The sequence below is a fragment of the Elephas maximus genome, chromosome 11 (genome assembly GCF_024166365.1).
Source record: "Elephas maximus indicus isolate mEleMax1 chromosome 11, mEleMax1 primary haplotype, whole genome shotgun sequence".
NCBI classification, from domain to species: Eukaryota; Metazoa; Chordata; class Mammalia; order Proboscidea; family Elephantidae; genus Elephas; species Elephas maximus.
In genome coordinates, this window is record NC_064829.1 from 100,800,769 (window position 1) to 100,827,712 (window position 26,944).

A 26,944-nucleotide genomic window follows, 5' to 3' on the forward strand; every position below is an offset into this window, starting at 1 on the left:
TCAGGGCTCTGGGGCTGTCCCCCAGCAATCCCTGAGCAGGTCCATGTGGAATAAGGCTGCCCCGGTGAGGAGGCGTGCCGCGAACAGGTGGCGGCAGGGCAGATGCCTGGCAGCGTGGATGGAGCAGCTGCAACGTGTTAGGGCTACGTCCAGGAAGAAGTCCGAGGTGCCGTCCTTGAGGGCAAAGCCAGCTCCTGTCCAGTGAAAACCCCGGGTACCGTGCTGCCTGGCGAAGGTCAGCTCCTCGGCCACCAGGTCCGCTAGCTCTGGCCCGCAGGCTGCTCGGAACTTAGCCAGGGGTTCCCAGTCTACCTCCTCTCCTGATGGGTGGCACAGCCTCTTTGGTTCCCTTGGGACTTCTCTTTCGCCTCTGTCTGGCAGGCTGTCCCCGGCAGCCAAGTACACCCTCCTTGTCTCTGCCCATTCTGGATTCCCCTCAAACACAGCCCCCACTGGCGTGCTGCACACGACTCCATTCCCCTGCCTTAGACGCCTCCCTCCTGTGTCCTCCCACTCCACCCCTTGTCCTGCTTGGTTCTTGGGGTCCATAAGCCAGGCTCCCCCTTCATCTCCATTCTCCAGGCCTGGAACCCTTGTGTCCCCCAGCTGGACCAGAACAATGTCCTCCAGGCCCCTTCTTTTTTTGACCCCCAGTCGCATTCCCCTCTCCTCTCCGATCTCTGGCCCTCTCCCCCTCTCGTCTCCCCACTGGGGCCTCCTTTGGTCTCCATTCTCAGGGACCAGCTCCTGCGGCTTTTCCAAACAGACTCCCGTCCAGTTTTGGACCTCTAGCGCCCTCTCCTCCCCTTCCAGCTGTGGCCCCTTCCAGTCTCTGGTTCTCAGGCCACTAGTCCTTTCATCCTGCAACTGGACTCCCCTCCAGGTGCTTCCCTCTAGACTCCTGGCCCTCTCACATGGGGTCCCCCGGTGGTCTGTGGTCTCCAGGACCCCGATCCTTCGCGCCTCCAACTGGGCCATCCTCCAGGCATACTCTTCCAGCCCTTTTAGCCCCTGATCCTCCAGCTGGGCCCCTCTCCAGACATAACCTTCCAGTCCCCAATCTTTCTCACTCTCCAATGGGGCCTCCCTCCAGTCTCTGATCTCAGGCCCTCCCATGCACTCGTCCTCCAATGGGGCCGTTCTCCAGACACTCCCTTCCAGTCCTTTCACCTTGGGGGTCTCCAACTGGAGCCCCCTCCATTCTCTGAGCTGAAAGCCCGTTCCCTTCTCACTTTCTAACTGCGCCCCTCGCCCGCCTCTGGTCTCCAGCCCTCTTGCCCATTCCTTCTCCAATGGAGACCCTCTCCAAATACTTCCTTCTTTTGGAGTCCCTCCCCAGTCTCCTGTCCCCAGGCCCTTTGTCCTCGCATTCTCCACCTGGGCCCCCCTCCTTGGCTCACTCTCCAGCCACTGCCCTCCGCCGTCAGAGCCCTCCAGCGCTGCCTCCCCGGCCGCGTCAGCCCACTGCATGGCCACCAGGTCACGGAGGCACTGCGCCACGCTACGCGACGGGCTGAGGCGGCGCAGCAGGCGCCGGCGGTGGCCGCGCACCAGGGCGCACGCGTCCAGGTCGCGGGCTGCCTCAAAGGCACGAAAGCGGACCCACATGTCGCGTCGCGGGGCCCAGTTGCGCTCGAAGTAGTCGACGAAGGCGGCCGGGCCGTGAGCGCGCAGCTCGGTCAGCGCCTCGGCGTAGGCGGCAGGCGAGGCGGCGCCGGCCAGGCGGCACAGGCGTGGCCACAGGCCCGGGTCCTCGCGGCCGGCACCGCCCAGCTCCTGCGCCTTGCTGAAGAGCGACTCCAGGCCCTGAGCGCGACAGATCTGTACGCGCGCGCCCGGCAGCAGCTGGCGCACCGCGGGCAACTGCGCCGCCACCTCAGGTCCCGCTGTCAGGCAGCGCACGCGGCCTTTGACGTCGGGCGCACTCTGCAGCAGCGAGGCGAGCGCGAAGCGCAGCAGGCTCGGTGTGCCCGGACGTGCCACGCAGCAAGCAGCCTGGCGCGCGCGGCCCGCGCCGTCCACGCACAACACGGCCAGAAGGTCGAGCGCGCCTTGCAGCCCCGGCAGCCGGTCCACCAGAAGCATGCGCGGGAAGCGCCGCAGCAGCGCCCTGGTGCGTGACGTCAGAAAAAACACGGTCTCCACCACCGCCTGGTCCTCCACGAACACCAGCTTCACCTGCCGGGACATGGGATGCGGAGGAAGAGGTCACCGGGGGCTGCGATTGCGCCTAGCTGCCCGGCCCTCGGTTTCACTCTTGGGAAATGGGTATCCATCCATCCATGCGTACATGCATTTATTTCTTTGGCCAGCAGGAGGCAGTGCAAGGCAGTGGTTAAAAACATGGAGCCAGACTGCCTGGGTTTGAATCCCGGCACCACCGTCTAAAAGGAGCCCTGGTGGCCCAAACAGTTAAGCGGTTCGCTGTTAACCAAAAGGTTGGCATAGCGAGGGTAATGAACGCCTAGGGGCAATCTCTAAGTTGCAGCCTGCTCTCCAATTTCAGCGCCCAGGGGAAACCTCTAAGTTGCACTCCCCCGCCCCAACTCCAATTTTAAGAGGAATAGACGTTGATAGCAGCAACTGGCAACAAAAATGCCTTTCCCCCTCTGTCCGGCTGTCTCAGTCAGGCACCTTTCATACTCATGGCACCTTGGAATGTCATTCCAGCTTCATCTGGCGGCCCCCTTGGACTTGTGGCCAGAGGCAAGTGACCCTTCTGCCCCCCACCCCCACCCCCACCCCGCGCCTCTGGTTGGAACCCATAAGCCGCTCTGTGGGAGAAAAGACCTGGGAATCTGCTCCTAAAGATTGTTATTAGGTACTGTGGAATCCAACTCATAGTGATCCCATGTGACAGAGTAGAGCTGCCCCATAGGGTCTTCCTGGGGGAAGGAGCCTTTGATGCAGTCCTTAAGCCTCGGAGGCCAACCAAAATCTCAAGGGTTCATCTGCTCTGTGGAGAAAGATGTGGCAGTCTGCTTCCGTGAATATTACAGCCTTGGAAACCTATGGGGGCAGTTCTGCTCTGTCCTGTAGGGTCGCTGCGAGTTGAAATTTACTCAACAGCAATCGGTTAATCTTTTACAGGAACAGATTGTCATGTCTTTCTGCCCCTCCAGCTGATAAGTTAACCACCATTGCACCTAACCACTGTCGTGCCACCAGAGCTCCTTCCATAAAGATTACAGCCTAGGATACCGTAGGGGGGCAGTTCTACTCTGTCACGTGGGGTTGCTGTGAGTCGAAATTGACTTGATGGCATCCAACAACCACCACCATCTAAGAGCTGTGTGATTTTTGCACATAAGACTTATCCATCTGAGCCTCAGTTTCCCCTGCTAGGAACTGGGCATTCATCCTTCATGCACAAAGAGGCAGTCTAGGGCAGTGGTTCTTAAAGTGCAATCTCGACAGCACCTGCTGGAACCTCAACAGAAACCTGTGTTCTTGGGCCTATCCAGACCTACCGAGTCAGCAGTCTGGGTTTCGGACAACCCTCCCCAGTGATTCCAATGCGCGCTCAAGTTTGAGAATCACTGCTGTAGTGGTAAAGAGCATAGACATTGGAGCCGGATAGCCTAGGTTCGAATCCCAGCCCCACCACTTCCTAACAGTTATCATGCCAGTGACTTGACCACTCTGTGCCTCAGTTTCCTCCCTAACCTCCTTAACGAGACAACCTTTGTTTCTCCTTCTGTGAACTGAATATTCACAGTGAGAGAAGTCCCTGGGTGGTGCAAATGGTTAACATGCTCAGTTGCTAACTAAAGGTTAAAGGTTCAGAGGCATCTCAGAAGAAAGGCTTGACAATTAACTTCTGAAAAGCTAGCCACTGAAAACCCTATGGAGTGCAGTTCTGTTCTAACACACATGGGGTCACCATGAGTCAGAGTTGACTTGATGGCATTTGGTAGTAGTAGAATGTGCTAAAAGGCAGCTGCTGTTGGTTGCTCTCAAGTCGATTCTGATTCATACCGACCCCACGTGACAGAGTAGAACTACCCCACAGGGTTTTCTTGGCTGTAATCTTTACGGAAGCAGATCACCAGGTCTTTCTCCCGTGGAGCTGATAGGTGGGTTCGAACTTAACCACTGGAGCACCAGGGCTCCTTCTGAGAGGCAAGACAGTGGTTAAAAGTGAAATCTCTGGAACCAGACTTCTGAGCCCCTGACACACCTACTTCTGGCCGTGTGGCTTCCAGCAATTTCCCTAACCTCAATCTCATCTGTAAAACAATGCTAATAAGAGTATGTCTGTGCCTGGAAGGATAAGATGAATGAAAGCGTTTAGAACATTGCCTCGCCCAAGTAATATTACTATTATTATTCATTCAACAAATAGTAAGTGCTTTTAAAGTGTTCATTAACTCTATAATTATCATCTCTGCTCGAAGGTCACCTCCTCATAAAAGTCCTCTGTGACCACTGCATCTACGCAAACAAACCCCATCTCTCTCTAGCCGTTTCTGCCATGACATAAGGTCCCTGGGTGGTGCAGTTTGTGCTCAACTGCAAAACTATATAGGAGCACTGGTGGCACAGTGGTTAAGCACTCAGCTGCTAACCGAAGATCAGTGGTTTGAACCCACCCAGCGGCTCCGTGAAAGACCTGGCGATCTGCTCCCATAAAGATTACAGCCTAGAAAACACTATAGGGCAGTTCTACTATGTCACAAGGGGGCCGTTTAAAAAAAAAATGTTGCCCTTGAGTGGATGCCAACTCATAGTGACCCGATAGGACAGAGTAGAACTGCCCCATACGGTTTCCAAGGAGGGCCTGGTAGATTTGAACTGCCAACTTTTTGGTTAGCATCCGTAGCTTTTAACCACTGTGCCACAAGGGCTCCAATGAGGGTCGTTATGAGTTGGAAATCAACTTGACAGCACTTAACAACAACCAACCTAAAAGTTGATGGTTTGAACCCAACCAGTAGTGCTGTGGAAGAAAGGTTTGGCGATCTGCTTGCATAAAGATTATAGCCAAGAAAATCCTATGGGGATTGCAACTGATGTCACAAAACAACATGTGTATAAATTTTTGAATGAGAAATTAACTTCAGCCGTAAACTTTCACCTAAAGCACAACTTAAAAAAAACTGGGAAAAAAGAAAAGAAGACCCTATGGAACAGTTCTGCTCTGTGACACATAGAGTCGCCGGTGATGGCAACAGGTTTGCTTCTTTGGGGTTTGGGATGTCCTATCTATATTTGATGTAAACCACATGAGGACTGGGTTGTTGCTCCATTTCCCTTTGAATGGCGCCTGGCACAGAGCAACCGCTCAATACATCTGGAATAAATGAGTGAACAAACGAATGAATGAGTGTCTGGCTATTATCCAATGGCCACATCCTTAGAGTGGGGGTCCCGTGAACACACTGTGAGTTTGACTCCTGGTTTTGCCTCTTACTAGCTGTGTGATCATTCATATCCAATCACTGCAACAACACCTGGCACATATAAGATCCCAGCTATTATTACTGCCTGACTTGGCCTCTCGAGCCATAAGTGCTTCAGTGATAGGATTCTCACCTTCCACGTGAGAGGCCTGGGTTCAATTCCCGGCCAATGCAACTCATGCACGGCCACCACCCATCTGACATTGGAGGCCTGCATGTTGCTATGATGCTGAACAGGTTTCAGCAGAGCTTCCAGACTAAGACAGACTAGGAAGAAAGGCCTGGCTATCTGCTTCCAAAAATCAGCCATTGAAAACTCTACGGATCACAATGGTCCAATCCTCAATCATTGAACCTAAGGGTGATCTTGGGGACCCGACTACACTGGGGAAGTGGCTTTCCCAAGGTCATGAGCTTACAGGTGGCAACACCGGGATCCAAGCTCAGGCCATTACAAAGGGCTGAAAAATAAAAAGGAGAGGGTGAAGGGAGGTGTGTGGGTGTCATTTAAGGGGCGTGGTGGCATCTGAAGGAGCCCTGGTGGTGCATGGTTAAGTGCTCAGCTGCTAACGTAAAGGTTGGTGGTTCAAACCCACCAGCCGCTCCATGAGGGAAAGATGTGGTAGTCTGCCTCCGTAAAGATTACAGCCCTGGAAACCTACGGGACAGTTCTGCTCTGTCCTGTTGGGTCCCTATGAGTCAGAACTGATTCGACAGCAACAGGGTGATGACGGTGGGAGACACGTAAATGAATAAATTCATTTAAAAATATTTGCAGAGTGCACACAGTGTGCCAAGTGCTGGTCCAGTCGCTGAAGAGGATGAATGAGACAGCCACAAACCAGAGACCAACGAATAAAAACAAAATGGCTTCAGGTGTGTAAAGGGCTGAGGAGAACTAATAAACAGCTGAGGAGGACTAATTGTGCCAGGCACAATTCCAAGGCATTAACTCCATCTCAAAACAGCCCCGTAAAACTTGTACTGTTGTTGTTGTTGGGCGCCGTTGAGTCAATTCCTACTTACACCGACCTCATGCGACAGAGTAGAACTTCCCTATCGGGTTCCTCGGCTTTAATCTTTAAGGAAGCAGATCACCAGGTCTTTCTCTTGCGGAGCAGCTGGTGGTTTTGAACCACCATTCTTTGGGTTAGCAGCCAAGTGCTTAACCACTGCACCACCAGGGCTCCTGAGAAGCCCAGAGAGGAGCAGATTTTGAGGACCTGAATGAGTGTGGGTGCCGCCTTAGACACACACACTGGTGCCATTGGGATGCATCTACCATAGACAGTAAATAGATCCCACGAATGCCAACAGAAACCACGCCACTTAACACTTTCCATCCATGCCTCTTCCTATGTGTGAACACACATCCTTCCTTTTTCACGTGATTAGAATGACACTATTTTCCACAGATTGTTCTGAAGAATACACTGATGGAATAAAAATAACAACTAAATTAAAAAAAAAAAAAAACTCAAACCCATTGCCATCAAGTTGATTGTAACTCATGGCGACCCCATCTGCATCAGAGTAGAACTGTGCTCCATAGGGTTTTCTTGGCTGTAATCTTTACAGAAGCAGGTCACCAGGCCTTTCTCCCGTGGCACTGCTGGGTGAGTTCAAACCACCAGCCTTTAGGTTAGTAGTCGAGAATAAACCATTTGCACCACTCAGGGATCTAATAGCTAAATAACTAACACGTATGGGACTTCCTACTTGCCAGCCACTACTGTTCCAAGTCTTTACACACACACACACACACACACGCACTTAATCCTCACACAACAGCTCTAACAATGATATGAAGTAGTATCTGTTATTATCCCCATTTTACAGATGAAGAAACTAAGGCTCCAAAACCAAACCCAAACCCATTGCCGTCGAGTCGGTTCTGACTCAGAGCGACCCTGTAGGACAGAGTAGAACTGCCCCATAGAGCTTCCAAGGAGCTCCTGGTGGATTTGAACTGCCAGCCTCTTGGTTAGCAGCTGTAGCACTTAACCACTACGCCACCAGGATTTCCAAACTAAAGCTCAGAGAAGTTAAATAACTTCCTTGTAACTTGCTGCATGTCCCACAATCAGTAAATGACATAGCCAGAGTGTATACAAAGCTTTTTGGTACCTATCAATACAAATAAAATCAAGTTTCTAGCTATTACTCTTAAAAAAGAAGTAGCCATTGAGTCAGTTCCAACTCAGGCTGACCCCACGTGTGTCAGAATAGAACTGTGCTCCATAGGATTTTCAATGACTGATCTTTCGGAAAGAGATCACCAGGCCTTTCTTCCAAGGTGCTACCAGGTGGAATCAAACCTCCAAGCTTTTTGTTAGCAGCCAAGTGCGTTAATCATTTGCACCACTCAGGGACTCCTTAAAGTTGAATAAAATAAAAAGTTCAGTTTCTCAGTCACACTAGCCACATTTCAAGGGCTCAAAAGCCACATGACACTACCCTATCGGACAGTGCAGATAAAGAACATTTCCAGTATTGCAGAAAGTTCTATTGGACAACACTGGGTCACAGAATCTCTCTGGAAAGATATACAGTGACACCTCTGAAAGCTGGAACTCGATGGGGCTGCCTTGTTTTTCTGGGTCTCTCAAGTTTTCTGCCTTTGACAGAGGCATATCTTACCACTTTTCTATGGCTGTCTGTTAGTGGGAAATATTTGAGTTTTGTTTCTCTGACAGGTTTCTCTAACAGAGGTTTCAGCTTTTGCAGGTTTTACTGTATAAGTAACTGATAACTCTAGCTGCCTCTGAGGAGCGGACCTGGGGGACAGGAGGTGACAAGTTGCCTTTTCACCATATACCTTTGTACCTTTTTAATTTAGAAACCTGTGGATGTATTACATATTCAAAAAAATATTTAATATATATATTTTTGGAAACCCTGGTGGCATAGTGGTTAAGTGCTACGGCTGCTAACCAAGAGGCTGGCAGTTCAAATCCACCAGGAGCTCCTTGGAAGCTCTATGGGGCAGTTCTACTCTGTCCTATAGGGTCGCTATAAGTTGGAATTGACTCAAGGGCATTGGGTTTGGTTTGGTTTTATATATATTTTTAAAACTAACAATAACCCTTTCACTGGTCTCTGTCTCTTGGTTTTCCAGAACTGCATCCTCATTTCTTTAAAAAGTATTAAGGTAAACCAAAACCCAGACCTTGGAGCCAAGCTTGGTTTCACCTAGATTCCAAAACGGACATTAAAAGGACAGTCTCTTTACGTGGAAGGCTTAATTTATGAATGAGCTGCTTCTCATAGGGTGTTTCCAAGGGCAGAGCTGCTGGGGCTTGTTCACCTGACAGCAGACAATGGCTAACAATTAATAGCTCAGGGAAGACAAGTGTGTATGTTACGCTACTGTGTGGGGTGGGTTGTGTGTGTGTGTGTGTGTTGTGTGCCCATTTTACAAAGTAGCAAACTGACTTGGGCTCAGCCCTCAACCCTCAAGAGGCTGGAACTGGTGGGCAGGGGCCCAAACCTTCTCTCTAAACTGGGGAATAGCAGAGTGGTGAAGAGCGTGCCCCTGGATCCAGACTGTGTGGGGTTTGAAGCCCAGCTCTGTTATTAAATAGCTGTGTGACCTCGAGCCAGTTACTCGACCTCTCTGTACTTCGGTTTCCTTCTTTGTAAAACGGGCATGAGAATGGTGGACTTATTTATACTCTCGTGAGATTTACATGAATGAAAATACGTAAAGCACTTAGGGTAGTGCCTGCCACATAGTAAGTGCCTGATAAATGTTAGCGAAAATTAGTATCAATATTATGTGTGCACAAAGGAAAACGGGGCAGGAAGGGAGGTTTTCCAGAGAAGGCCGGGCCTGGGTTTGTGGCTTGAATCAGGGTTGGTTTACTGGGTGTGAGAAGGGGAAAGTGCTGCAGCCTTCACCTCTCGGCGTCACCCTGAGGTGGGGACTTTTCCATGTGTGAGACAACGGCACAGCCAGAAGGAGAAAGCAGTTCTCCTCCCCTCCCCTGCTTTTTTTCTTTTCTTTTTTTTTAACTTCAAGTTCACCCCAGACCTGAAATTGGAGTAAAATAACGGAACGATTCCTCCTGGGGAAGCAGGATCCTCACTGTTCCTCCAACACGCCAAGCTTGCTCCAGCCTCAGGGCTCTGCACTGGCTGTTCCCTTTGCCTGGAACTCTTCCCCACCGCCTCCCCTCCGCCCCAGATGACAGAATGGGTGTGGTGTCCCTCCCCTCCATTCAGTTCTGTTCAGCTCCCACGTTTTTAGAGAGGCCTTCCCTGACCACTTAAATTAAAATTGTTGTTAGCTGCTGCCGACGCTGACTCATGGCAACCCCACGTGTGCAGAGTAGAACTGTGCTCCATAGGATTTTCAGTGACTGCGACCTTTCGGAAGTAGATTGCCAGGTCTTTCTTCTGAGGCGCCCCTGGGTGGCTTCAAACGGCTAAGCTTTCAGCTAGTAGGCAAGCGCTTCACCATTTGTACCACGTAAGGACTCAAATTAAAATAGCCCCCTTTTATAAGTCACAAGGAGCCCTGGTGGCGCAGTGGTTAAGCACTCAACCACTACCAGAAAGGTTGGTTGGAACCCATCAGCTGCTCCACAGGAGAAAGATGTGGCAGTCTGCTTCTATTAAGATTACAGCCTTGGAAACCCTATGGGGCAGCTCTACTCCGTCCCATACGGTTGGTATGAGTCGGAATCCACTCGATGGCAGTGGGTTAAAACAGTCACTCTCCGAGCCCTAACGCTATTCTCCTTTATAATACTCATGACTCCATCACATTATAAGCAACATAGCACCTTCTCTTCTAATTCTTGATCTGGGTGGTGGGTATGGGTGTTTTCACTTTGTGAGCATTCATCAAGTTATATACTTATCATCTGTGCGTTTTCTGTATGTATACTTCAACTAAAAAAAAAAATGGTTTTAAAAAATAGCACTTCACTTCAGATCCTCTTCACCATTAACACCTAACTCTTGTTGTGGGGTACCACTGAGTCGATTTTGACTCATGGCAACCCCATGTGATGAAGCAGAACTGCCCCATACGGTTTCCTAGGCTGTAATCTTTTATGGATGCATGTGAAAGCTGGACAATGAATAAGGAAGACCAACGAAGAATTTGGAAATCTTGATGGCGTAATGGTTAAGTGCTATGGCTGCTAACCGAAAGGTCAGCAGTTCAGATCCACCAGGTGCTCCTTGGAAACTCTATGGGGCAGTTCTGCTCTGTCCTATAGGGTTGCTATGAGCCCGAATCAGCTCTACTGCAGTGGGTTTGGTTTGGTTTGAAGAAGAATTGATGCCTTTGAATTATGGTGTTGGCAAAAAATACTGATGTCTTTGAGTTATGGTGTTGGCAAAGAATATTGAATATACCATGGATTGCCAGAAGAACCAACAAAATCTGTCTTGGAAGTACAGCCAGAGTGCTCCTTAGAAGAGAGGATGGCGAGACTTTGTCTCACGTACTTTGGACATGTTATCAGAAGGGACCAGCCCCTAGAGAAGAACATCACACTGGATAAAGTAGAAGGCCAGGAAAAGAGAGGAAGACCCTCAACGAGACGGACTGACACAGTGGCTGCAACATGGGCTCAAACATAGCAACAGCTATGAGTATGGGTCACGATCAGTCAGTGTTTCCTTCTGTTGTACACAGGGTCACTATGAGTCAGTGGCACCTGACAACAACAACAATCTTTACGGGAGCAGATCGCTAGGTTTTTCTCCTGGGGAGCTGCTGGGTGGGTTAGAACTGCCAACCTTTTGGTCAGCAGCCTAGCACTTAACCATCGTGCCACCAGGGCTCCTTGTACCCAACCCTGCTGACATTATATCACATTTGGATATGTTGATCTTTTGTCAGTTTCTCCCACTAGAACTTCCAGGTAGCCACTAGCCATATGTGGCTATTTATATTTTAATTACTTAAAAATAAACTGGCAAATTGGCAAGTGTTTTGTTGTGCATATTTTCACCACAATAAAAAATTAAATAGACTTGAATTAATTAAAAACAAAACCAGAATTAAATAAAAAATTCAGTTTCTCAGTGGCATACACACCACATTTTAAGTACTTAATAGCCACATGTGGCTGGTGATTACCACATCGGACAGCTCAGAATCATAGAACATTTCCATCATGGTGGAAAGCCCTACCGGGCAGTGCTGCGCTAGAAGATGAATTCTCCGAGGGTGAGGTCCCTATCTGTCTTGGTGATGCTGCATCCCCGGTGTCTGGCACCCAGCAGGCACTCAATAAGTACTTATTGAATGAATGATTGGATGAATGAATGAAAGGAGCAAATGGATGAGTGGACTGATGAATGAATGAATCACCCGAGAGTCTTCCGAGTGGGTCTCCCCCGCCCCTGTCCTGCCTCTCCCGAGACCCCACCTTGGCCTCGGGGTCCGTGCGGAAAAGACCCTCAAGCACATGGAGGGCGTCCAGGACGCCATGGTCTCGGCCCTTGCAGTAGGACAGCAGACGGTGCACATCGGCCGGGGCCACGAACTGCTTGGAGATCTTGTTGGTGGTGCGTACTGGCAGGCAGGCGTTGGCCAGCAGGTGGCCTGGGCGGAAGTAGTAGGCGAACTCCAGCGGGCAGGCAGGGTGCGAGTGGGTCAGAAGGCACTCTGTCACCACGAGGCGGTCCCGCAGTGGGCTGAGCTTGACAATGATGAAGGCAGGGCAGCCGGGCTGGGGGGGCCTGCGGGAGGAATGACCACCGCAGCCATCACCCTGCTGCCTGACCATTTCTTCCTTTCTCTCTTTGTTTAAATTAAGAATTGTTTCCAGCATAAAGAGTAGATGAGGCCTTACAAATATGCTGGCTTTGTGACCTTGGGCAAGTCATTTAAAGTCCCTGTGCCTCAGTTTCCTCATTGTTAACACTAAAAACCAAACCCGTTGCCCTGGAATCAATTCTGACTCATGGCGACTCCATGTGTTACAAAATAGAACTGCTCCATGGGGTTTTGTTGGCTGTTATCTTCACAGAAGCAGTTTACCAGGCATTTCTTACGTGGTGCTGCTGGATGGTTTCAAACCACCGATCTTTAGGTAAATAAACCAATCTTCAGGTAAATAGACAAGTGCAAACCATTTGTGCCACCCAGGGACCTCGTCATATGTTCAAAGGGGGTAATGATAATGATACCTTTCTAATAGGATCGTTGTGAGAATTAAAACGTTGATATTTGTAAAGCACTTAAGCACACTGTCTAGAACATGGTAAATGCTATGTTTTCTATAATTCTCTTTACTCACAGCTTTATCATATAGGATTTTTTGTTGTTGTTGTTATATTCACCTAAAATTTCTGAAAGAAATACACTTCAGATACCCCTCCATCCACCTCTGGTTTAGCAAAAACAACATCACAAGTTGAGGTCCTCTTGTGAACCCTGCCCCAACAAACTCCCCTCCTTTCTTCCCCAGAGTTAGCCACAAAATTAAGTATTTATCATCCATAAGCAATGGAGGGTATGCTTCTATGTTTGAAAACTTGGTATATAAGAAAAGGTGCTCAAAATCATTAGTCATCGAGGAAATACAAATTAAAACCCTAAGGAAATACCATTACACACCCACCAGAATGGATTGATAATATCAAATGTTGATGAAAATGTGGAGTAACTGGAACTCTCATACATTGTTGGTGGGAGTGTAAAATGGTACAATCACTCTGAAAAAGTGTGCCTCAGTTTTAGTAGATACTAAGGCTGATCATATGCCTCTCCTGTGATCCAGCAATTCCACTCAAGCTAAATGCACACATTTGGACACCTAAAAACATATAATAGAATGTTTGCGGCAGCACTATTAATATTAGCCAAATACTTCAGCAACAACTCAAATATCTAACAGTAGAGTAGGAAAGGAAATTGTGATATATTCCTAAAATAAAACACCAATCAACAAGAATGAACAAACCATTACCATCCCTAACAAGGTGGACGAATCTCACAAACGCACCGTGTGAAAGAAGCCAGACACAAAAGAGAACATATTGTGTGATTCCCATTTATATGAAGTTCAAAAACAGACGAAACCAACCTATGCTGCTGAAAGACTGGAAAGTTGCTACCCTTGAGTAGTTAACCCTAGGAGAGGGCACAACAGGAGCTTCTTGGGGCTGGGGGTGTTCTGTGTCTTATTCTGGGTACTGGTTATATACGTATTTTATTTTGTGAAAATTCATCAAGCTGCACATGTGCACGTGTATACTTTTCTGTATGTATATCACACTAAAAAAAGTTTACTCAGAAAATCTTTGTATAAATAGCATTGTGGTAGGCAGAATAATGGCCCCCAAAGATATCCAAAAGGAGCCCTGGTGGTGCAGTGGTTCAGAGCTCAGCTCCTAACTGAAGGGTCAGTGATTGGAACCTACAAGCTGCTCTGTGGGAGAAAGATGTGGCAGTCTACTTCTGAAAGATTACAGCCTTGGAAACCCTATTGAGCAGTTCTACTCTGTCACATAGGGTTGTTATGAGTCAAAATCAACTCGATGGCAATGGGTTTGGTTTGGGTTTTTTGAAAGATATCTAAAGGAGCCCTGGTGGTGCAATGGTTAAAGTGCTCAGCTACTAACTGAAATGTGTGGGTGGTTCGAACCCACCAGCTGGTCTTCAGGAGAAAAACCTGGCGATGTACTCCTGTAAAGATTACAGCCTAGGAAACTCTATTACGTTAAGGATTTTGAGATGAGAAGCTTATCCTGGATTACCTGAGTTGGCCTAATGTCATCGCAAGGGTCCTTATAAGTGGAAGAGGGAGGCAGGAGGGTCAGAATCAGGAAGACTGGAAGATACTACACTGCTGACTTTGAAGTCGGAGGAAGGGGCCACAATCCAAGGAATGCGAGCCCCCTCTAAGAGCTTGACAAGGCAACCAACAGATTCTCCCCTAGAGCCTTCTTCTGAACACAGCCCTGCTGAAACCTGGATTTTAGTCTAGCAAGATCCATTTCAAACATCTGACTTCCAGAACCACAAGATAATAAAAGTGTGTTCTAAGCCACTAGATTTGTGGTAATTTGTTACAGTAGCTATAGAAAACTAACATACACATCATATTGTATCATCCTCAAAAAGAACATTTCAAGTCTATCCTGAAGTACAATGCTGTCAGTGATGGGAGAATATTCACACGCCTACAAGGAAGACCAGTTAATACGACTATTATCTAATTTACTCACCAAGCACTAAGGCCAAAGATGAAGAAATTGAAGATTTTTTTACCAACTTCTGCAGTCTGAAATTGACTGGACATGCAATCAGGATGCATTGATAATTACTGATGATTGGAAAGAGCCCTGGTGGCGCAGTGGCTAAGTGTTTGGCGGCTAACCAAAGGTCAGCAGTTTGAATCCACCAGCTGCTTCTTGAAAACTCTATGGAGCAGTTCTACGCTGTCCTATAGAGTCGCTATGAGTCAGAATCGACTCAACGGCAATGGGTTTTTTGGTTTGGTGATTGGAATGTGAAAGTTGGAAACAAAGAAGAAGGATCGGTAGTTGGAAAATATGGCCTTAGTGATAGAAAAAATGCAGGAGATTGAATGATAGAATTTTGCAAGACTAACGACTTCTTCATTGCAAATACCTTTTTTCACCAACATCAATGACACAGGAACCTTGCCAGATGGAACACACAGGAATCAAATTGACTACACTTGTGGAAAGAGACAATGGAAAAGAACAAGGCCAGGGGCCGACTGTGAAACAGACCATCAATTGCTCATATGCAAGTCCAAAGTGAAACTGAAGAAAATTAGGACAAGACCACGAGTGCCAAAGTATGACCTTGAGTTTATCCAACATGAATTTAGAGACCATCTCAAGAATAGATTTGACATGGTGAACACAATGACTGAAGACCAGACAAGGTGTGTAATGACATCAAAGACATCATACATGAAGAAAGCAAGAGGTCATTAAAAAGACAGAAAGATCAAAACAGATGTCAGAAGAGACTCTGAAACTTGCTTTTGAACATTGAGCAGCTAAAGCAAAAGGAAGAAATGATGAAGTCAAAGAGATGAACAGAAGATTTCAGAGTGGCTCAAGAAGACAAAATAAAGTATTACAATGACATGTGCAAAGACCTGGAGATAGAAAACCAAAAGGGAAGAACATGCTCGGCATTTCTCAAGCTGAAAGAACTGAAAAAAATTTCAAGCCTCAAGTTGTAATATTGAAGAATTCTACGGGGAAAATATTAAATGATGCAGGAAGCATTGAAAGAAGATGGAAGGAATACACAGAGTCACTGTACCAAAAAGGATTGGCGAATATTCAACCATTTCAGGAGGCAGCATATGATCAGGAACCAATGGTACTAAAGGAACAAGTCCAAGCTGCACTAAAGGCATGGGCAAAAAACAAGGCTCCAGGAATTGACAGAATACCAATTGAGATGTTTCAACAAAAAGATGCAGCACTGGAGGTGCTCACTCATCTATGCCAAGAAATTTGGAAGACAGCTACCTGGCCAACCGACTGGAAGAGATCCATATTTATGCCTATTCCCAAGAAAGGTGATCCAACTGAATGCGGAAATTATTGAATGATCTCATTAATATCACACGCAAGTAAAATTTTACTGAAGATCATTCAAAAGCAGCTACAGCAGCATTTTGACAGGGAACTGCCAGAAATTCAAGCTGAAAATTCAGAACAGGATGTGGAACCAGGGATATCACTGCTGATGTCAGATCTATCTTGGCTGAAGGCAGAGAATGCCAGAAAGATGTTCACCTGTGTTTTATTGACTATGCAAAGACATTCGACTGTGTAGATCATAACCAACTATGGATAACACTGCGAAGAATGGGAATTCCAGAACACTTAATTGTGCTCATAAGGAACCTGTACATAGATCAAGAGGCAGTCATTTGAACAGAACAAGGGGATACTGAGTGATTTAAAGTCAGGAAAAGTGTGCGTCAAGGTTGTATCCTTTCACCATACCTATTCAATCTGTACACTGAGCAAATAATTTGAGAAGTTGGACTATACGAAGATGAGCAGGGCATCAGGACTGGAGGAAGACTCATTAACAGTCTGCGTTACACAGATGATACAACCTTGCTTGCTGAAAGTGAAAAGGACTTCAGTATGGATTACACCTCGATATAAAGACAACAAAAATCCTCATAACTGGACCAATAAGCAACATCATGATAAACAGAGAAAAGATTGAAGCTGTCAAGGATTTCATTTGACTTGGATCCACTATCAATACCCACGGAAGCAGCAGTCAAGAAATCAAAAGATGCATTGCATTGGGCAAATCTGCTACAAAAGACCTCTTTACAATGTTGAAAAGCAAACATGTCACCTTGAAGACTAGGGTGCGCCTGACCCAAGCCATGGTGTTTTCAATCCCCTCATATGCATGTGAAAGTTAGATAATGAATAAGAAGACCGGAGAAGAATTGATGCCTTTGAATTGTGGTGTTGGAGAAGAATACTGAATGGTATGCCAGAAGAACAAACAAATCTGTCTTGGAAGAAGTATGACCAGAATGCTCCTTGGAAGTAAGGATGGCGAGACTACATCTCACATACTTTGGACACGTTATTAGGAGGGATCAGTCCCTGAAGGACATCGTGATGGTAAAGTAGAGGGTCAGCGAAGAAGAGGAAGACCCTCAACAAGACGAATTGACGCAAGAGCTGCAGCAATGGGCTAAAGCATAACGATTGTGAGGATGGCACAGGACTGGGCAGTGTCTCGTTCTGATGTACACAGAGTCGCTATGAGTTGGAACTGACTCGACAGCACCTAACAACTATATAAACATATATATATTTGCTATGAGTTGCTATGAGTCAGAATTGACTAAATGAAAATGGGTTTAATCTTTATGTAAGCAGATCACCAGGCCTTTCTTCCACAGTGCAGCTGAGTGGGTTCAAACTATCAACCTTTAGGTTAGTAGTTCAGCACAAACCGTTTGCACCACCCAGAGACCTACACAATCCATTATATGAAATCAATTTAAGGAGTTAAAACCAGCATTATAAAAAATAAAATAGAATAGGGAGAAAAATCAGAATGTACTTCCCTGATGTTGTCATCCTTAGGTGCCATCAAGTCGGTTCCAACTCATAGTAACCCCATGTGAAACAGAACTTCCAGCTGTTTTCTGAAAGGGGGTTTAGTATTTTTCCATTGTGGGATAATACTGGAATTTGGGGGCGGGGAGATTTTATGCTTGTAGAGCAGAGGTTGGCATAGTTTTTCTGTGAAGGGCCACATAGTAAATATATTCTGTTGCTATATTGTGAATGCAATGCAGTAAATGAACGGGTATGGCCGTATGCCAATAAAACTCTATTTACAAAAATGGGCTGTGGGTTGGCAAGTCATATAGTTTGCCAACTCCTATAATATAAACTGTCCAAGGAGCCCTGGTGGCACAACAGTTAAGCACTTGGCTGCTAACTGAAAGGTTGGTGGTTCAAACCCACCCAGCAGCTCCCAGGGAGAAAAGACCTGGCAATCTGCTCCCATAAAGACTCCAAAAACCAAAACAACCAAACCCATTGATGACTCAATTCCAACTCATAGCAATCCTACAGACTAAGAAACTCTATGGGGCAGTCCTACTCTGTCACATGGAGTCACTATGAGTTGAAATTAGGGCAGTTCTACTCTGACACGTGGGGTCACTATGAGTTGAAATTGGGGCAGTTCTACTCTGACATGTGGGGTCACTAGGAGTCGAAATTGGGGCAGTTCTACTGTGTCACATGGGGTCGTTATGAGTTGAAATAGACTTGATGGCACCCAACAACAATTTCTAGGAATAATGCCACTTACCCCTAAATGTAAACTTTATAAGAGCAGAGATTTTTGTCTGTTTTGTTCCTTGTGGTATCCCCAGCATTGACAACAACACCTGGCACCCAGTAGGTGCTCAAAAAATATTTGGTGAGGGAATGACTGAATTGCACCATGTAACCCAGACACCCAGGAACACCATCTCAGGGATACACCTCTCCCATCCAATCCCATCAAAACCATCTGCCACCAAGTCCTGTTCATTTTGCCTTCTAAACAAACAAACAAAAAACCCCACTGCCATTGAATCGATTCTGACTTATGGCAACCCCATGTGTTACAGAGTAGAACTGCTCCATAGAGTTTTCTTGGCTGCGATCTTTACAGAATCAGATCACCAGGCTTATCTCCCAAGGTGCCACTGGGTAGGTTCAAACCAACCTTTAGGTTACTGTGGTGTTGTGTGCCATTGAGTCATTTCTGACTCATAGCGACCCTACAGGACAGAGGAGAACTGCCCCACAGGGTTTCCAAGGCTGTAATCTTTACAGAAGCAGACTGACACATCTTTCTCCCACGGAGCGGCAGGTGGGTTCAAACCATCAAGCTTTTGGTTAGCAGCCAGCCACTTTAACCACTGCACCACCAGGGCTCCTTTTTAGGTTAGTAGTCAAGCACAAATCGTTTGTACCACCCAGAGACCTTTTTGCCTTCTAAGCCTCTCTAAACCATCCACTTTTTTCCATTTTCCCTGCCTCCAACCTACTACAAGTTCTTTCCTTCTTCATGGAACATTCTTCCCTCTTTGTTTCACAGTTAACTCTTACTCATCCTTCAGGCCCCAGCACCAGCGTCACCTCCTCCATGAAGCTTTCCTTGACCATCCCCTACCTAGGGCTCATTCCATCATGTATTGGGGTGATGACTTGATTGATGCCCATTTGGCCCCCCCAGAATAGAAGCTTCCCACTAAAACCTAGCATCTGAAACCCAGCACTCTGCACACAGTAAACCATTGCTTTTAAGACGATTCTGATTCATAGTGGCCCTGCAGGCCAGAGTAGAACAGCCCCACAGGGTTTCCAAGGCTGTAAATCTTTAGCGAAGCAGGCTGCCACATGTTTCTCTCACGGAGTGGTTGGTGGGTTCAAACCACTGACCTTTCGGTTAGCAGTAGAGTGCTTAATCACTGTACCACCAGGGCCCCTCTGCGCATAGCAGGTACTCAGAAACAATCTCTTGGATAAATGGGCAAACAGGCTGGTATCTAGGATTAAAAACTCTTCAGGATGCCTGCACATTCAACTTTCATATTGATAATCAAGATTTAAATTAAAAATATGGTGGGTGGGGAAGGGAAGAAGGGGAAGCCGTAAGAGAGGGAAGACACCAGGGTGGTGGTTAAAAGCATGTGCTGTGTGGGTACAAATCCTGCTTTCTCCTTTTAGCAGCTGTGTTATCTCAGGAGACTTCTTTAACCTCTCTGTGCCTCAGTTTAAAGTTTCACACTGTTATCAACTGAAAGCTTCAGGAGCCTGATGCAGGTTGGATCATTGGCAGGACCATGTAGAACAACACACATTCAAAGCTGCCCAGTCAGCTGCCATCTTTGAGCAGGGCACCACTGCCTGTTTCCTACTTGGGTCAAAATTTGATGGTAAAGAGATTTGGTTGCTATGCAACGTTTACATTGCCCTCGTTTCTGTTGGCCATGACTGAACCATTTCGAACTGGTTCAAAGCCCTGCTGTTAATCTCGAGTCCTGATGCCCTTTCTGTAACATACCTAACTTTCCTTCCACGTGAACTTCCCCAGTCTGGGATCTCTGCCCATGGGCTGTCCCTGAGCTCTCATGCTGCAGAGGTCTCCCTTGAGCAGCTGTGGCGGAAGGAAGCTCAGAAACGGTGGGCCCTGGCACTGTCATGCCCACATTGGCACATCAACTACCTCGACCCCTGGGTCATCATCCAAGGACAACCCCACTATCCTCCCACTCACCAGGCCCAAGCTTACTCCCTCCATCACCTCTGCTATGGACTGAACTCTGTCTCCAAAAAATATGTGTTGTAAATCATAACCCTTATATTTGTGGTCTTTCACCATACTTATTCAATCTGTATGCTGAGCAAATAATCCGAGAGCTGGACTATATGAAGAAGAACACGACATAAGGATTGGAGGAAGACTCATTAACAACCTGCTTTATGCAGATGACATAACCTTGCTTGCTAAAAGTAAAGAGGACTTGAAACACTTATTGATGAAGATCAGAGTACAGCCTTCAGTGTGGATTACGCCTCAACATAAAGAAAATAAAAATCCTCACAAGTGGGCCAATAAGCAACATCATGATAAGCAGAGAAAATACTGAAGTTGTCAAGGATTTCGTTTTACTTGGATCCACAATCAACGCCCAAGGAAGTAGCAGTCAAGAAATCAAACGGCATACTGCATTGGGCAAATCTGCTGCAAAAGCCTTCTTTAAAGTGTTCAAAAGCAAAGATGGCACTTTGAGGACTGAGGTGTGCTGGACCCAAGCCATGGGATTTTCAATCACCTCATATACATGCGAAAGCTAGACAATGAATAAGGGTGAAGAAGAACTGATGTCTTAGAATTATGGTATTGGTGAAGAATATTGAATATACCATGGGCTGCCAGAAGAACAAATATACCTGTCTTGGAAGAAGTACAGCCAGAAAGCTCCTTGGAAGCAAGGATGGCAAGACTTCGAATCACAGACTTTGGACATGCAATCAGGAAAGACCAATTCCTGGAGAAGGACATCATGCTTGGTAAAGTAGAGAGACAGTGAAAGAGAGGAAGAACCTCAAAGAGATCAATTGACACCCTGGCGGCAACAATGGGCTCAAGCATAACAATTGCGAGGATGGCATAGGACCGGGCAGTGTTTCATTCTGCTGTACATAGGGTCACTATGAGTCAGAGCTGACCTGACGGCACCTAACAACAACAACAGACCTGTGTGGTAAGGAGCCCTTGTGGTGCAACAGTTAATCACTCGGCTACAAACCAAAAGGTTGGCTGTTCGAACCCACAAGCTGCTCTACAAGAGAAAAGACCTGTTGATTTGCTCCAGTAGAAATTTAAAAAAAAATAAAATAAAACCAAACTATTTGCTGTCAAGTCACTTAAGAGTCATAAAAAACCTATAGAACAGGTTAGAACTGCCCCGAACGGTTTCCGAGGACTGCCACAGCTTTCTCCTGCAGAGCAGCTGGTGGGTTTGAAGCGACGACATTTGGTTAGCAGCTCAGCACTTCACCACTGCATTACCAGTGTTCCTTACAGCCTAGAAAACTCCATGAGGGCAGTTTTACTCTGCCCTATAGGGTCTTTATGAGTTGGAATTGACTCCATGGCACACAACTGCAACACACCTATGGTTATAATCCTATTTGGGAATAAGGTTTTCTTTGTTATGCTAATGAGGTTATATCAATGTCGTTAAACCAAAAAACCAAACCCAGTGCCATCAAGTCGATTCCGACTCATAGTGACCCCAGAGGACAGAGCAGAACTGCCCCATAGAGTTTCCAAGGAGCGCCTGACAGATTCGAACTGCTGACTCTCCTGTTAGCAGTTGTAGCACTTAACCACCACGCCACCAGCGTTTCCGTTGATGTTGTTAGGTGCCCTCAAGTCAGTTCCGAGTCATAGCAACCCTATGTACAACAGAATGAAACACTGCCCAGTGCTGCGCCACCCTCACAAGCATTATGCTTGAGCCCATCGTTGCAGCCATGGTGTCAACCCATCCCCTTGAGGGTCTTCCTCTATTTTGCTAACCCTCCACTTTACAAAGCATATCAGTGTAGGGTGTGTTTTAAGCCAATCACCTTCGAGATACAAAAAGAGCAGATTAGGCGCAGAGAAGCAAGCAGAGATGGGGGAAGACAGATGCCAGGCCACATGAGATCTCCAAGGAACCAAGAAATGGAAGCTGAAAAGAGACAAGGACCTTCGCCCAGAACCAAGAGAGAAAGCAAGCCTTCCCCTAGAACCAGCGGCCTGAATTCAGACTTCTAGCCTCCTAAGCTGTGAGAAGATAAATTTGTTGGTTAAAACCACCCACTTGTGTTATTTCTGTCATAGCAACACCAGATAATTAAGACATCTGCCAACCCCCAGTCCTGTCCCGCCTGCCCTGACTCCCTCTGATATTTATGGAGTACTTGGGACAGCGCCTAAGTGGGGGTGCACTGGTTAAGGGCTCAGCTGCTAGCCAAAAATTGACAGTGTGAACCCACAGCTGGTCCGCAGGAGAAAGATGTGTCAGTCTGCTTCCGTAAAGATTACAGCCTTAGAAACCCTAAGGGGCAGTTCTGTCTTACGGGGTCCCTATGAGTCGGAATTGACTTGATGGCAATGGGTTTGGTTTGGTTTGGGCAGTGAAAATGGTTAACATGCTCGGCTGCTAACCAAAAGGTTGGAGGTTCGAGTCCACCCAGAGGCACCTCAGAAGAAAGGCCTGGTGATCTACATCCAGAAAATCAGTCATTGAAAACCCTGGGAGCACACCTCTACCCTGACACACATGGGGTTGCGGTGACTCGGAGTCACCTTGATGACAACTGGTTTATGGGTAAACTAGCGAGAATAGTAATCCCACAGTAAATGTTTACATAATGATTATAGGCAAGAATGGCTGTAAAAGATTGCTCAGCCTGTGCTTGATGCCTTCTAGATGCTTGACATGTAATGTTGTCATTAGTCGATTCCAACTCATATTGACCCTATAGGACAGAGTAGAACTGCCCCATAGGGTTTCCAAGGCAGTAATTTTTATGGAAGCAGATCACCAAGTCTTTTCTCCTAAGGAGCAGCTGGTGGATTCAAACCACAGACCTTTCAGTTAGCAGCTGAGCACTTAGCCACTGCACCACTAGGGCTCCTTCCTGTATGAGATGCTGTTGTTGTTAGGTGCCGTCTCACATCGGTTCCGACTTAGATCAACCCTGTGTACAACAGAACGAAATGCTGCTGGTCCCGTGCCATCCTCACAATATACTTGAGCCCACAGTGGCTACTGCCACTGTGTCAGTCGATATCCTTGAGGGTCTTCTTGTTTTTCACTGACCCCTTACTTTACTAAGCCTGATGTCCTTCGTCAGGGAATGGACCTTCCTGATAACATGTCCAAAGATCAACATTATTGTATTTCCCCCATTTTCTAAATGAGGAAACTGAGGCCCAGAGAGGCGAAGTCACTTGCTCAACGTCACCAGCTCATCAGCAGTGGAGCTGTGGTTTGCACCCAGGCTGCTGGCTCCACAGTCTGTGCTCCAGAATCCTGTAACAGCTACTACCCACCCGCCACCTCGTGGTTCCAGGCACCCAGGTCAGCACCTTCTTGTACATGATGCAACTGTGACCTCACAACAGCCCCCCACCAGGCAGATATTGTGACCACCCCATTTCAGGGATGAGAAAACTGAGGCTTGAAGATGTGAAGTCTGTTGTCCAAAGACACTGACCCAGGAAGTGGTGGAGCCCACCTCTGGAAACCTGAAGGCAGAGCCTGTGTTCTTAAACACAGCGCCCCAATCAAGGGTCTCAAACTCATGCATCTACAGGGGCCAGGCAGGCAAAACAAGGATGTGACACTGACAAGCATGAGGCAGTAGAGAATGGTGGGGTCTGGGGCAAACGTGACTGCCAATGTCTAAAGGAGTCAGCTACTTGCTAATGTGGGCTCCGCCCCTTCCTAACTTTCAAGAGAAGCCAGAAATGTCCCTAAGGAAAGTTGTTTTGAAATAAAAAACCCATTGCCATCCAGTTGATTCTAACTAGTGGCAACCTCCTGTGTTACAAAGTAGAACGGCTCCATAGGGTTTTCTTGGCTGTAATCTTTATGGAAATATCACCAGATCTTTCTTCCATGGGGTGGCTAGGGGGGTTTGAACTGCCAAGCTTTAAATTAGCAGCTGATCACAAGCATCTTGTTCTACCCAGGGGTCCCTCGGTGGTGCAAATGGTTAAAGCACTTGGTTGCTAACCAAAACACTGGTAGTTTGAATCCACCCAGAGGCACCTTGGAAGAAAGGCCTGGCAATCTACTTCTGAAAATATCACTAATTGAGAACCCTGTGGAGCACAGTTCTACTCTGACATACATGAGTCAGAGTCTACTGATGACAACTGGTTTTAAATTTTAAAATTAGTGTCAATTAAAACATTCCTGGCCACCCACCTGGGAGTGTTTCCTAGCTTTGATTCCTCACCTGCTCTTTGTCTTTTGTAGCATTTTGCAGCTGTTAGGGGATTATTTGTAAATTGTTCCCTTAATGTCAGTCTTCCCAACCAGTCTGAAAGTTCCGGAAGGGCAGGGACATTGTCTTGTTCATACCTTCCCTCCCCCACTATGCACCCCCTCCCCCACCCTCAGCATCCAGCAAAGGGTTGGCCCTGCATTTCTGGATGGGTGGATCTTTTCCTGTCTCTGTCCCTGTAGCTTTCTCTGCAGCTCAGTATCCCTAGTCTCTGATCTTTCCATACATGCAAAACCAGGCTCTCCCCCGGCTTTTCTGGCATCTCTGGCTCTATGTCTCATGTTTCTGGAATTTTCTGTTTTTTTTTTTTTTCCTGTCTGTGGGGTGTATGTGTCCATTTTATTCTCTCTCCACCTCTCTATGGGTCCCTATTAAAGCCTGTAAGTGGATCCACTATGTCTCTCACTTGGGCATTGGCTTTTGCCCCCGACTTCCTGTGTCTCAGGATTCCTAGTGGTTACCAAAACGTAAGGTTTGAATCCACCAGCCACTCGCAGGAGAAAGATGTGGCAGTCTGCTTCCATAAACATTATAGCCTTGGAAACCCCATGGGGCAGTTCTACTCTGTCCTATAGGGTCCCAATGAGTTAGAACTGACTCCAGGGCAAAGGGTTTGATTTTCTTTGGTCTTGTGCCTTTGTCTCCCTATAAGTAAGGTTCCCTCATCTCTCTGCACCTCTCTGCAAGTGCCTTGGTCTGCTGCTCTCCCTCCCGTCACTGGATAGTGCCTCTCTGCCCACCCATGGGCCTCTTCTGCTTTCCCTCCCCTCCCCCAACAGGGATGCGGCTCAGGCTCACGCACCCCACAGCGGGCCGGCTGGGCGCGCGCACGTCCTTGCACACGAGCCGCACGTAGCTGTACTTGAGCACGTCGATGAGCGTGTAGAGAGGAGGCGCGCTGGCCCAGCGGCAGCGCGCCAGGTGCATGGAGCTCTTGACGAAGAAGAGCGCCAGACGCTGCTGACACCATGCGTCGAAGAAGCGGCTGAATTCGGCCCATGAGAAGAAGGCCCGCTCCCGCAGTTCCTGCTCTTCCTGCCCCGCAGCTGTGCCTGGTGAGGGTTCTAGCCGCTCCATCTTGGGGCGCCTGAGTTGGAGGGAAGGGACACCTAGATATCAGATCCACCCCCACCTGGGCTGTCCCACTTCCTCCAGTCTCGGCCTACCCCTTCGGTGCTAATGTCTCTACCCAGGTGGGGTTAGGGGCCGGATGTGATTATTTCTCTCCGGATATGAACCCCACCCCTTCTTTGGCCATAGGTGACCCCGCCCTCCACCCCCTGGGAAGATTGGGTCCTGTCATCCTCATCCCAATCCCAACTGCGGTCCCCTCTTCCCTAGATCTGACCCCCAGGTCGAGGTGGGGGGCCTTATCCCAAAATATCCTTAAGCTCAGCTGGGGACAGCTCTTCAAATGTGCTCCCAACTTCCAGTTGCGGCCTCTTCCTCCCTAGATGTGCATTCTACCCACCTCCTATAAACAAACAAAAAAAACCACCTCCTATACCTGGTGGTAATCCCCACGTGCCCTCTTCCATCTGGGCTCCCCCTCAGTGTGTCTCCACTTGGCCGTAACCCCACTAGCTCCACATTCAGCTGTGCCCCCCTCTCAAGATGCCCCATCTCTAGATGTGCTCCCCACGTCACGGACCGCCATCCCCTTCGTATTTCTCGTGCACCTGTAGCTCTCTCCTCCCCAGATTTGTCTCCAGTATGTAGCTGTCGCCCCTCTCCCAAACGCGAGCCCTGTATCCCCCGCATCTAGCTGTAGCCCCTGCTTCCCAGAGATGCTCACATCTCCAGATGTGCCAGTTACGGACCCTGCACCTACAGGTGCGTGCCGCATCCACTGTGGCCAGTTCTGCCCCTGATATTTATCTGTGGCTCTTCCACACGCACAATCCAGCTGGAACCCTATCCTTCTCGCTACGGCCGCCATCCTCCCCAGATGTGCGTTCTCGTCTGAAAATATCCCCTGATCCAAATGGGCTTCTTCACCCCCGACGCTTCCCCACATCCAGCCGCACCTCCCCCCACTTTGTTCAGCCTCATCCAGTCCGCTCGCGCCTCCCCAGCCCCTCCCAGCCCCGCCCTCAGAGGCCCCTCCCAGCCCCGCCAACCCACCCAGCTGTGCCTCTCCCCTCCCCCAGATGTGCACCCTTCCCGCCCCTCCCCATTCACCTACCCGCCCCGGAGCGGCGTCCGCCTCCCACAATGCTCCGCGCCAACGCCCGACCGGGCCCTCGCTCCCGGGATGCCCCGCGCGGTCTCCCGCCTCTCTTCCCGCCGTGCCTCGCGCAACCTCTTCCTCCTCGAACCGCTTTCTTCCCCGTCCGTCACTCCTCGGACCCGCAGCCACACCCGCAGGCCGCTTCCCAGCGTGCTCTGCGGAAGGGTTCGCCCTACTTCCTCCTCTTCCTAGGCCACCTCCCACTCGGGGAACTACAACTCCCAGCGTCCTC

At 48.1% G+C, this 26,944-nt stretch overlaps 1 protein-coding gene across 2 annotated transcripts; it reads right to left on the minus strand.

The window, feature by feature from the left end:
* ZSWIM9 (zinc finger SWIM-type containing 9) lies at positions 1 to 26,914 on the minus strand. Of its 2 annotated transcripts, none has more exons than XM_049900535.1 (4): positions 26,668 to 26,914; positions 25,285 to 25,569; positions 11,792 to 12,104; positions 1 to 2,178 (listed from the first exon to the last, which is right to left on the minus strand). In XM_049900535.1, exons 2-4 carry the CDS (start codon positions 25,557 to 25,559, stop codon positions 1 to 3), a joined length of 2,766 nt encoding a protein of 921 aa, XP_049756492.1. In that variant the 5' UTR covers positions 25,560 to 25,569; positions 26,668 to 26,914. The 2 variants fall into 2 exon arrangements, with proteins under 2 accessions (XP_049756492.1, XP_049756491.1); XM_049900534.1 differs by lacking the exon at positions 26,668 to 26,914 and adding an exon at positions 26,278 to 26,434.
* Positions 26,915 to 26,944: the final 30 nt, after the last annotated feature.